The 12184-nt window shown below is 51.5% G+C and overlaps 5 protein-coding genes across 5 annotated transcripts; 2 read left to right on the top strand and 3 right to left on the bottom strand.

Annotated features, from left to right (window-relative positions):
• Positions 1-700: 700 nt before the first annotated feature.
• On the bottom strand, positions 701-1072 carry ASPBRDRAFT_36937 (uncharacterized protein). The gene has a single exon (XM_067623611.1). It carries the CDS (start codon positions 869-871, stop codon positions 710-712), a length of 162 nt encoding a protein of 53 aa, XP_067484943.1. The 5' UTR covers positions 872-1072; the 3' UTR covers positions 701-709.
• Positions 1073-1523: 451 nt separating this feature from the next.
• On the top strand, positions 1524-4707 carry ASPBRDRAFT_190979 (glutamine amidotransferase subunit DUG2; the record flags this gene model as incomplete). The annotated part of the gene is made up of 6 exons (XM_067620312.1): positions 1524-1757; positions 1807-1932; positions 1986-2117; positions 2169-2720; positions 2773-2959; positions 3014-4707. 6 exons carry the CDS (start codon positions 1524-1526, stop codon positions 4705-4707), a joined length of 2925 nt encoding a protein of 974 aa, XP_067484942.1.
• A 1238-nt stretch (positions 4708-5945) lies between these two features.
• On the top strand, positions 5946-7699 carry ASPBRDRAFT_50541 (cytochrome P450; the record flags this gene model as incomplete). Its single annotated transcript, XM_067626561.1, has 3 exons — positions 5946-6122; positions 6193-6468; positions 6533-7699. The coding sequence occupies 3 exons, from the start codon at positions 5946-5948 to the stop codon at positions 7697-7699; spliced, it is 1620 nt and encodes a 539-aa protein (XP_067484941.1).
• A 145-nt stretch (positions 7700-7844) lies between these two features.
• gmdA (putative general amidase GmdA) lies at positions 7845-9809 on the bottom strand (the record flags this gene model as incomplete). The annotated part of the gene is made up of 5 exons (XM_067616880.1): positions 7845-7969; positions 8072-8492; positions 8556-8603; positions 8655-9479; positions 9534-9809. The coding sequence occupies 5 exons, from the start codon at positions 9807-9809 to the stop codon at positions 7845-7847; spliced, it is 1695 nt and encodes a 564-aa protein (XP_067484940.1).
• Positions 9810-10311: 502 nt separating this feature from the next.
• On the bottom strand, positions 10312-12079 carry alkB (oxidoreductase, 2OG-Fe(II) oxygenase family). Its single transcript, XM_067629103.1, has 2 exons — positions 11603-12079; positions 10312-11544 (listed from the first exon to the last, which is right to left on the bottom strand). Exons 1-2 carry the CDS (start codon positions 11889-11891, stop codon positions 10736-10738), a joined length of 1098 nt encoding a protein of 365 aa, XP_067484939.1. The 5' UTR covers positions 11892-12079; the 3' UTR covers positions 10312-10735.
• Positions 12080-12184: the final 105 nt, after the last annotated feature.

Genomic DNA, 12184 nt, shown 5'->3' with positions numbered 1-12184 from the left:
CGTATCTACTCCGGAGTGGAACTATCGCTAACACCTCGACTGCCTAATTTGGGAGGTCCCAGATTGTGGGTGGAGGGAAGAGGGGGGGTGCCTGGTGACTCAGGGAAAAAGACCGGCAGGTGCCTGAGGACGGCAGGAATGGCGGTGATGTTGTTGCTTGTGATTGGCGGAGTATGCCACCGCCACTGTGGCTGGTGCATTACCCACTGAGGAATGTCCACGGATTTTCCGGTAAGTAAACACAGTTATGTTGATACTACTAATATACAATGTAGACTTTCATTATTTACCATACGCTCCCTCCTACTACTACCTATAGGCAACAACCACAAAATGGTCATTACTACGGCTGCTGCTGCTTATTGAGTAGTATCTGGTGTGGTCGCATTTCTCACACACCACTAGCTGGCTGGCTGAATTTTGGGCCATCGCCACACACTATCTTATATTCACATAGATGAAGATCGATTTGCTTCTTTCCAGCGGCTTCCCGCTTCTCTTTCCTGTCCACACAAATCAGTAGAACGAGAAACCGATTTTGCGTAACCCTTGTCAAGAGCTGAACTTCTTGAAAATATAGCGACCAAACCAACGGGCTCCCACAGCCGATTCTTTATCTCCTCCTGACACCAGTCGTTGATAGTCAGCGCGCTGGTTAAACCGAGACGGTGCGTCAGGATGCGTTATCAAATCCCGACCTCCCACGTTATTAGTATGTATCTATTCCGTCCGTCGCAATCTGTGCAGTGGTCACACCTTTACCCCTTAATTCAGACAAACCCCTATAAATGCCACTTCCTTCATCAGAACCCGCAGATGACTTCACCAATAAAGCCAACTTCAGCTCATCAAATGCATATACATGAATCATGTCGCAGTGCGATACTAAGATCCTGATAGCAAGTCTGCTTTTAGAACCTAGGTTAGTGATTCAATTTGCCCTCATACCCAAACTCTTGCATCCCTGATGGGGGCCAAAAATAACCAGAATTCAAATGCCAAGTAAGCCTGGGGGATGATCCCATCGCTCATTGATTACAGGGACAGATGTTGCTGGAAACATCCCAACTATGAACCACTACCAGAGCCAGGTGAGTGTCGGAAAAAGAGTTTGGACAGGTGGATGTTCTGTTCCGATACACTTTGCACCGCCACAGTTGGGGGAAGCCCCACTGGCTGGGGCCAGCAGTTTGCTTGGCCGGTGATTGGTCCACCTGGACAACCTTCACCGGGTCGATCACGACATCTCTGGAGGTGAAGCATTTGAGTTGTTTCACCTCTATCGACGTCGTGCTGCTTCCTTCAGCTTCACTCCTCCTTCTCCCATCCTGATTGATGCTAGTTAGCCCTGTTCTGCAATCTTTGCTGTTCTCCCCCATACTTCGCTTGTTTATCCACCTGCCCCATCAATTCAAGCCTCACAATCTCGCATCACAGCACATCACGTGAATCGAACCACTGAGCTGTCAATTCAATTGAAAGAGAAAAGCATTGCTGAGATCTTCGGCTCCGTTGCGGGAGCAATGGAACATACAGTACATGTAGAATCTGATAGCACATCAGATACCGATGACCAAACCAAGGTTTGGGAGTCCGATCCTCGCTCCGTCACAGCTCATCTCGCTCATGACTCAGCTCACGCGGCATTGCCGGCGGAGTGTGGCATCGGTCACCGTGTCCAAGCCAGTCGATCCGTCCTAGCCCTGGTTTTGGACAATGAATGCGTCTTTGCCGGGCTTCAGGGAGGAGACATTGTCGTACGTGGTACCTTGGCATCGCAGGAATCCACCCACTGACTCATCATAGGCATGGTCCTTGGAAACGTACGACCTCGTCCTCTCGGTGCATGCCCACCAAGAGAGCGTGTTGGATCTATTCCTTTCCGAGGATGGGGAACTTCTGTTCTCCAGTGGGGGTGATTCGGTCGTCAATGTAAGCCACTTCCGCCTGCCTATTCATGCGTCTGCAGTGTTGACACGCCGCAGGTTTGGTCCACGAGGACCTTCGACCGCCTTTACTCAATACATTCCCACCATGATGTTGGTGACATATTTGCTGTGGCCTATTCGTCTAGTTTGAAGACCATCTACTGTGGTGGTCAGAATACCAGCATTCAGGTAAGCATTGATCCTCATATTGATCGTTTTGCTCCCTACTGACAATAACAGTGGTGTGATATATCACAAACGGATGCGGCTTCGACGCAACGCTCAGCCGCTCAACTATCCCGGCGGACCCATCGATTCTTTGATTCCAAAGGTCCCGACGGTTCGCGTGCTCCCAGGTCAGACCCGGGTGCAGATGGCGTACACCCGGGTGGACAAGTTCTCACCTTCAAGCGTGACCATCACCGCCTATTCTCCCACCATGGCTATATATACACCATGCTATTGGTGAGAGGGCTTATTGAACAAGCACCCACTGAAGAGGTGCTTCTGACCGGTGCGGGCGACGGAGTAGTGAAACTGTGGCGCCTGGACGAAGCCAAGGACAATGCAGTTCCTTCTCAGATTGCGAAGCTCCAGAACGGTGACCCGGTGCTCTCAATCGCTGTCGAGGGCTCGTTTCTCTACTGTGGCTTGGCGGGGGGTGCCTTGAATATCTGGAATCTGGACTCTCATCAACTTGTGAAGAGGATTTCGATGCATACGGGTGACCTATGGGCAGTCGATATCATCCACGGAGTCGCAGTATGTGGAGATTCCAATGGTGTCATTAAGGTAGGAGCCCTGAGCCCTGATGTCGGAATATACGATGCTCATCGTTTTGTAGAAGTTCAATTCGCGATTCGAGGAAATTGGCAGTTGGGTGGCTCACGGAGGTACCATGCTGGCTTCCTCAGCCGGTCGCTTCAAAGATCGCTTTATCTACGCCAGTGGAGGAAACGATAACACTGTCGGCATATGGGATCTAACGGATGTGTCTCGCACGCAACCTGAGCAGCCTCGCATCAACAACGGTATGATCATGAGTGACTACGATAGATTTTGCTTACTAATGATTTATTGCACAGATGAGATGGTCAATTGCCTGGCAAAGTTTGTCGCATACAAGACGGTCTCTTCGAGTCCGAAATTTGCTGGTGAATGCAACCAGGGTGCTGCATTCCTGCGCCGACACTGCATCTACCTCGGTGCTAAAACCAACCTGCTGACTACCGGGGCGGATACGAATCCCATTGTGCATGCGCGGTTCAACGCCACAGCCCCGAATAAGGTCGACAAGACGATTCTGTTCTATGGACATTACGATGTCGTTGGAGCGGATGCCAACCGGGATAAGTGGAACACTGATCCATATCAACTGACTTCCATCGATGGCTTCTTGTACGGACGTGGCGTTACGGATAACAAAGGGCCTATCTTGGCGGCCCTGTATGCTGCGGCTGACCTTGCGCGGAAGAAAGAGCTTCGTTGCAATGTCGTCTTTCTCATCGAAGGCGAGGAAGAGTCTGGATCGCAGAACTTCCACGAGACGGTTCGTACACACAAGTCACAAATCGGACCGGTGGATTGGATTCTGCTAGCCAACAGTTACTGGCTGGATGACCACAACCCATGCCTGACTTATGGCCTGCGTGGCGTTGTTCATGCCAATCTCATTGTGACAAGCGATCATCCCGATCTTCACAGTGGTATCGATGGAAGCGCACTGCTCGACGAGCCATTGAAAGACCTTACCATGCTTCTGGGCACTTTGGTCGGTCGCAAGGGCCGTATTAACCTCCCTGGTTTCCAAGAGCCGGTCCTCCCGCTCACCGACGCGGAAAAACAACGCTATGCCGCGATCTCTGACGTTCTTTTGCCCCATCACCCTGAAATCGCGGATAGTGATGCGCTTATCAAGTCGCTCATGCATCGCTGGAGGGAGCCATCGCTCACAATCCACGCAGTCGAGGTGCCTGGAAGCAGCAAGAGCGCGACCACGACAATTTCCCGCAAAGCCAAGGCCAGCCTTTCCATTCGCCTGGTGCCGAACCAGGAGGCGGACGAGGTTGCCACAAATTTAACTTTGTTTGTACAAGAGCAATTCGATCGATTGGAATCACAGAATGATCTAACCGTCGAGATCACGGGCAAATCGGATCCTTGGCTGGGCGATCCAGACAATGAAATCTTCGAGACTCTAGCTGAGGCTATTACCGCTGCCTGGTCACCGACAAACAAGCCCCAAAGATACACATATCCTCCCATTCAACGGGAGGTCTCTGAGTCGACAACCACTCCGAAGCTGCCAAAGGAGCGGCCTGGGCTTCAACGCAAGGACTCCGACGATAGTCTGGCCTCTCACATTGACCGGATCATCATGTCGACAACGACGTCCTCAGCGGAGAAGGCGGCGCGTCAACGATCATCATTGAGTACGACAGTGCCAACATCCTCGACGCTGGCCAGCAAGTCGGGGGTATCTGTCGCCGATGAACCTGCCGGCCCATCAGCCTCCGAGGCTATTGGGGAGAAGACGTCCAACGCGGCCGCGGGAGGACGGTCTGAGTCCAGCGTGCGACCGATCTACATCCGTGAGGGTGGATCAATCCCGACGATACGGTTCTTGGAGAAAGAGTTCTCTGCGCCGGCGGCGAACCTGCCGTGTGGACAGGCCAGTGATAACGCCCACTTGTACAACGAACGGTTGCGGGTGGAGAATTTGTACAAGAGCCGAGACATTTTTGGGTATGTATTCTCGAAATTGCCCGAGCGGCTGTGAACATTTAGTTGGGAAGGGTTGGAATAGACGTGGCTAGTGATGGCCGGACAAGGAGTATTATAATGTTAAGTTAATGGGGGGATGGAGATGGCGTTTGCATACTATAAGCCTAGCTGTTATTGTCCACTTAAAGGTTCAACACAATCATATTGAGCATGCTATGCTTTGGCGATATCCATCCAACCAGCCACTACCACAGTATAGCCACTCCACCGAAGGACGCTCGGCTCCAAGGGATGAAACGGGGACTTCCGCCCAACAAGCTGGTTTCCGGAATAGGCAAACTTTGCGGGCCAGCCGTTGGTCGGCAATTAAAAATAGCGGCCGTGATGCAGGTAACTTGCCGTTCCCGAAACGGCAACTGCGATGTCGGTCCACCAGCACTGGCTGATAGTACGACTCTCCATCCTACTGGTAGTCCTTAAATACTACGCAGTACTACTTGGAATTCAATGGTTGACGCAATGTACTACTACTACTACTAACCGAATAACTGCTACTTGAGGAGTAGGTAGTATACTACTACGGACACTGTATGTAAGTTGGTCCTGAGGGACTGACCCACGTGTCGTCTCACCAATGAAACTTTCCGCAGCTTCGCGACGGTTGCTCTAACTAGTTAATTACGTCTCTTCTTGCCGGCTTGCGACAACTTAATCCTGACTTATGCCTATATATTCAAATGTAATACAGTACCATGGCTCACCGAAGGTCACGGCACGTCATATTCTGATGCCAACCTCCTGACTAACGTTGCCTTTAACCCCCAGCCCGGACTGCAGCGGAGGCCGCTCCCGGTGGCTGCTGATGGTTGAAAGCCATCCAGGCATCCACCAACTCAGTTTCATCGAATAAGCACCGCGCTATGCCCATGATCTATCATTCCCCCGTCGGCCCATCGGGTCCAAGGTCCCGTCAATGCCCCAGCCAGCTGGCTCGCGCCGCAGCTTCGTCAGAACCGCCAGATGGAAAAGCTCCGGCTCGTGATCGTTGGCCCACTTGTCTCACAAAGCACTAGTATATAAAGCTGGTCGTCACACTTACACTGTTTCCTTTCCCGGCCATAGCGACAGTGTTTAGGTACAAATTCTATCGCTTCTCTATTTCGATTCGTCCTTTTTTATGTCAACCTCCGCACCTGGTCGTCCTTAGTGTTCGTCATTGTCGTTAGCTCGTGTGCTTGCATCTGGTTGATCGCCTCGCACATCACTCTAAAGCGACATCCAGTCGCTCCCACCATGGCGGGAATACCGTGGAACACCATTCACGCCGGTATCGCTGTATATACCTATTTCCGATCAACGTTCCGGGTCTTTCTTCTACTCTCTGCAGCCACGCTCGTCCTGAGAATACTCTGTCGCCTGGCTCTGTATCCCGTCTACTTCACCCCCCTCAAGCATATCCCAACTCCTCCGGTAAGCTCTATTCTCTCCCCTCTTGGAACTACCTTGTTCGTCAAAAGACTCTAATGTAGCTTCTACATAGGGCCGAGCATGGCTCACCGGCAACAATGACTCATTCATCCTCGAGAACCCCTACGCTAAAATGCGTCGATGGAACCAGGAGATACCGAACGATGGCTTGCTCAGATTCTATTTGGCAGGCAACCTCGAGCGAACGATAGCAACGACTCCCAAAGTCTTGAGTGAACTGCTTGTCCAGAAGGTCTATGATTTTGAGAAGCCAAGAATAGTCCGACAGTCGCTTGGCCGTATCACTGGGGAACATGGTCTGCTCTTGGTTGAGGGTGCCGAGCATAAGGTGGGTTGCATGATCGTTGATATCCTCTGCTTGCATAGCTGGTTACTGATTGGGTATCAAATAGCAACAACGAAAGCTGCTTATGCCTGCATTCTCATACCGGCATATCAAGAATCTATACCCAGTATTCTGGTCAAAGGGCATTGAGATGGTGAAATTGATCGAAGCAGACCTGCAGCGGCGTGCTAACCCGGCAGACAACGTCATCCGCGTAGCGTCTTGGAGTAGCAGAGCAACACTTGACATTATTGGCCTCGCGGGAATGAATCGGGATTTTGATTCTCTCCGGAATCCAACCAACAAGTTGGCGGCCACATACCACAAACTCAACAGTGTGCCCCCTACGCGCTTGGAGCGAGGTCTATTTGTTCTTGGGCTCATCCTCGGTGTCCCCCACCTGGTTCACAAGTTGCCGTTCAAACGCAACCGTTATATCAGAGAAAGTGCGGCTTACATCCGGAACGTTGCGCAAGAGATGATCCACGACGCTCGACAGTCAATCAAAGGCGAAAAGTCCCACCAAACCACCGACGCAGTCGACATTCTCTCAGTAGCTATAGAGAGCGGCGGCTTCACAGATGAGGAGCTCATCGATCAAATGATGACCTTCCTCGCAGCCGGTCACGAAACCACCTCGACAGCACTGCAATGGTGTGTGTATACCCTTTCCCGGTATCCCGAGATACAGACCCGCCTTCGCGAGGAGATTCGCGCCAATCTGCCCCCCATCTCGGTTGAGAACCCTGAGTCCATTTCTGCCGCCACTCTCGACTCCCTCCCTTATCTCAACGCCGTCTGCCAGGAAATCTTCCGCTTCCACCCCTCTGCACCCAACACTGTCCGCATTGCCAATCGGGATACCACCCTTGCCGGTCAGCGGATTCCTAAGAATACGATAATTCAGATCGTGCCCGCACTGACCAACCACGACAAGTCCCTTTGGGGCCCTGATGCGGACCAGTTTAATCCCGACCGGTGGCTGGGCCCCGGCAAGGCCAACACCGGAGGTGCCACCAGCAACTACGCCTTTCTGACCTTCATACATGGGCCGCGCAGTTGCATTGGGCAGGGTTTCGCGAAATCCGAGCTGGCGTGTCTACTGGCGACATTTGTTGGCCGATTCCAATTTGAGCTCGAGGACCCTAACAAAGAGCTTAAACTCCGTGAAGCTGCAACAGTGAGCCCGAAAGACGGGGTCCTTGTCAAACTAACACCACTGGAGGGATGGTAGAGATAAATATAATGATGCAACGATATTTCTAACTGCATAGATTCTCGGCTTTGTTATATATTTGTCTGTTTTCTATGAAACCTGTGTTATCACTGAAAATGTCTTCATGTCGAGAACAGCGGATTCATTCCCATACTAGCCATGTTCAAGTGCTGGCCTTTTTGATTTTCTCACCAAGATACTCAGCCAATACTAGGATCTTCTCTTCCTGAAGCCGTCTTCCAAAGAGCTGAATCCCAGTCGGTGCCCCATCAAACACATCCGCGTCGTCTAGATAGAAATATCCAGTCAGCACATGTCTAATCCCGACCGCACCGCGAACAAACAAACGCAAAAGAGATCCAATTAAAAAGAATGAAAGGAAGAACTTACACTCCCCCTCCGTCTTCCTATCCAATTCCCCAAAATACTCCCTCCCCTCCTGCCCCACAACATCCACGCTCTTATCAGCATTTGTGACCGGCACAACGGCGCTCGTGTAATCCAGAACATTGATAAACGCCGTATATCCGATCGTCGCATATTTCGTCGGAATGCACGCCGCGTGTGGCGCCACAGGACAAATGACCGCATCGACGGGCCGGCCAGTCCCCGTGACCTGCGCCGTGCTGTTCCAGTAATCGAGGTATTGTTTCTGATATTCGCGCTTCTCGACATTTAGGGCTGCAATCTCCTGTGCGGTCTTTTGCGGGGAGCCTGATGCGTCGATTACCACTGACGGGTGGATGGTTTCGTTTGAGAGGGCGAAGTTTTGGAGCACGTCGGCGCCGCCGTCGAGGTTGTAGGCGCGGTTCTGTGGAGGTGTTTATAAGTGATCTATTGTGTGTGGATGGGTGGGTAGGGAGGGAGGACTTACTGCGATGGCTGCGGCTGTTTGGTGAGAGGGAGGTTCCCATTTGATGAGCTGTGGATGTTAGCGTTGTCACGATTGTTTTCGTATCACTTGTCATCTCACCTTATGTCCCAGACTCTTGATCGTCTCTGCAGCAATCCGCATCGCCCTCTCGACTGGCGGCTGCGGCCTTACCTGACCATCATCGTATATGATTCCAAATGCTAGCCCCTCCGGCTTTCCCTGCACTAACTTCCTCGTCTCTTCTACGATATCCTCCCTCCAGGGGATCTCCAACACACCAGGATCCCCTAACCAAGGCTTCGCCCCCAACACCGTCTTGAACAGCAATATTAATCCACTCGCCGAAGAAGACAATGGTCCCACGACCGACAACACTGTGTTCTGTCCGTCGCCCGAATTAGCTGCTCCCTCGTAAGGCATTCTCCCCACAGATGGCCGTATTCCATAAAGCCCATTGAACGAAGCCGGAACACGGATACTGCCCCCGATATCCGTACCAAACCCGGCCGGCGATCCTCGTAGTGCAATCAGTGCTCCTTCGCCTCCGGAGCTACCTCCTGAACTGAGAAGTCTGTTCTTCGGGTTATGCGTGTAGGTTATGATATTGTTCATGGTTTCACCTGACATGAGCGTCATGGGGACGCTAGTTTTGCAGTAGAGTACGGCTCCGGCGGCGCGGAGTTCTTTGACGAGTTCGCTTTCATGCGTAAGATAGCGCGGGTCATTGGTCTTGCCTTGGAAGGTGTTGATCCAGCCGACGTAACCCATTGTTGTTTCAACGCCCATGACATGGAATTGATCCTTCAGGCTGACGGGGAGGCCATGAAGGGGACCGAGTGGCTGGCCGGTCATGGTGTAGTGGGCGTCTAGAACACGGGCGGTTTCGAGCGCGGCGTCGAAGAAGATTTCGTGCAGGCAGTTTACCTATTTCGTATTAAGTCGACTTTACTCTGGAACCATTGTAGATGGAGAACGTACGAGTTGATGCGCCAATGCTGCTCGATGGCAGAACGCCTCGGCCACCTCCACAGCTGTCCACCGGCCCGTTGTAGTACGTTCTGTGATCCCCACGGCGTCTGTTTCGGTAATTTCAATCTCGCGCGGGGATAGGAATTGCTGGATGTAGGCGCCTGTTACGTCGCGCTGCTCCGTCGGAGTGGGGATGGGGCCCTTGATCCGCCATTTCTCGGGGATGGCATTGAGGACAGATTGCCGTTTGGTTGCGGCGGTTTGTTCCCACGCTGTAATGGCCATTTTTGAGTCGGAGTATCTGTTGTTAGGATGAGTGTGCTGAGGGATCAAGACTGTGGTGAAGGAAGAGGGGTGGGCCATAGGATCTTTCTTATCAATTCTTCTGGTGGGATGATCATCCCGTTGTCTTACCTATCCTATCTAATTAGTCTGTTCGCCAGTCATCTGGATGCGGGGATTGCAGTAGTGGAACCAATGGCGCGGAGTATATCTGCTTATCATTGATCCTTGGGGGGAGTAGCTTGTATTGAAGCCCGGAGACAGATAGTGCTGGGACTTGAATGACTATCATTGAGATAGGAAATAGATACGGAGCGGCGACATTGGGTATTCTGCATTGATTGGGGAAGACAGAGATGATGGGAAATGAAGGAATAGTGGTAGACTGGAAGGATGGATGAGGTCCGCAAGCTGACAGGCACTTGCTACCCCGCCTGATGTTGATGCTGCTGCGGAAAATCTATTCCGCATTTCGGGTATCTCAATACACTCAAAGGTATACTAGCAATTCTGGCATGACTATATACGATTTTTCTATATGCTATATGCTACATCGAACAGTAAATACCCAAGCCAGCCAGCTGGATTAAGTTCTCTATCTCATTAGCTATATCACCCTGCCAACAGCAGGGCACACAGCTTCCAACCCGCGTGTCCCGAGGACAGGCCCCATTTTTATACAATAAGCATTGGTGTACTTCTCCAATATCAGATCCTGAGAGTCGTAGATGACAAACCTCGAAGGGTATGAATGCACTAGTCCTTGCTGCTGAGGTATGGAGTAGTGCGGCCAATCCCTTCAATGGCTTAGAAGTAACGTCCAGCTTGATAAGTTGTCAATGGTCGCTCACTGCATATATTCAGAGCTTTATTCCCGCCTGGTCAAGCCCGTCACGGTTGTGCTTTATAAGAGTTTGCCCCGGAATCAATCACGAGGTTTCGCGAGTTTCCATTTGTCGAACATTAAGGTTAACTCTCTTGCCCGACATCCACCCCTTCCAAGCATCATACTGGGCAGTAGTTGCACCATCATGCGGACTTGATGGCCAATTAGCAAGCCACTCAGGACAGGTATTCGGCACAATTTTCGGTACTGCATGCCAAGCAAAGCGTGAGGTACCATCCATGTACACCGCATCTCCGGAGCGAAGGCGAATGATCTCACAGTGTTCCCCATCGTCATGACTGATTAAGAATAAGCCATCACAACCGAAGCTGATACTGATCAAGCCTACATCACATTCTTCGCTGACGTCGCGATGCGGACTGAGATGGTCGCCGGCCGAATAGACATTGAGAATAGCCGCCTGAGCTTCGGTGGCCGGGAACATGGCGTGCAAAAGCTTTGCAATATCCCCGGGGAAATCGGGAGGACGCTCCAACGGATACACCTTGGCGGTCCAGTCATATTGGCCGCCTAGAGTAACCCAGCGTAGCTTTCTGTTCAGTATGCTCTGGACGGTAAGTGACTTGTGCACATTGGGGTCTTTAGGCTCTATGACACGAGCTGGGTCATCTCCAAAGAAAGACGGAGGATAGCCGCCTACTGGACTAATATCGGCCGAGACCGCTTCATCACATTCAGCTGCATCGTTGTTCACCGCACTAGGATAAGTGATATCATAGTGCAGGTGAAGGTTGGTTTGATGCCGAGGATTAGACAAGTCCCGGTGGAATAGACGAGACAACATCTCGACCTGAACTGCGGGTGGAAGCAACGAGGGAATCACTTGTAGACCTACAGAACGTCAACAGAAGTTTCCTACAATGAAGTGCCATGGGGCAATGATGCTAACCGGAAATAGCACGATGGCTGAAGACAGGGACATCCTTAGCCGGCAGAGTACCCTGCAGATCCTGGTTTGTGCCGAGGAACTGGCTAAACACAGGCTCAAAATCTGCGCTGGAAATCCATTGCGTTAAGGAGATTTCCTCTGGGAGATTTTGAGGGTCGAGGGATTGCAGATCGATGATACTGTCGTCAGACTCTATCTCCGTAAGTGTAGACTTCTGGTATTGCTTATAACGCTGCTTGATGCCGTCCGGGGGACGCTCATGGGCGTTCAAATCTTTGATATGCGGCATTAGGATAAACTATGCAGCTGACAACTCATGAGTCAATAGACAGCTGCAGTAGTAGGGTGTTAGTCCACGTAGGCTTTTCCAGACTATTGCATATCTACGTGAAAGTCCAGACACTCCGCCCTTCTGGAGGTAGATGAACCGATCTGAATAATTCTGACCGTGAGGAAAAGATGAAAGTTTGCCCTCCGGCGGGTTCGTACCAAACTTCTATCATCAAGCGGGAAAAAAAGAGCCCAAAAAGGGTCAGCTGTCCACGCGCTCACCGCCTTGGTACGCGCGGGTTTGTTTGTGTA

The sequence above is a fragment of the Aspergillus brasiliensis genome, assembly GCF_001889945.1.
Source record: "Aspergillus brasiliensis CBS 101740 unplaced genomic scaffold ASPBRscaffold_1, whole genome shotgun sequence".
Taxonomy (NCBI): Eukaryota; Fungi; Ascomycota; class Eurotiomycetes; order Eurotiales; family Aspergillaceae; genus Aspergillus; species Aspergillus brasiliensis.
This window is presented reverse-complemented; position numbering and strand designations above follow the sequence as displayed.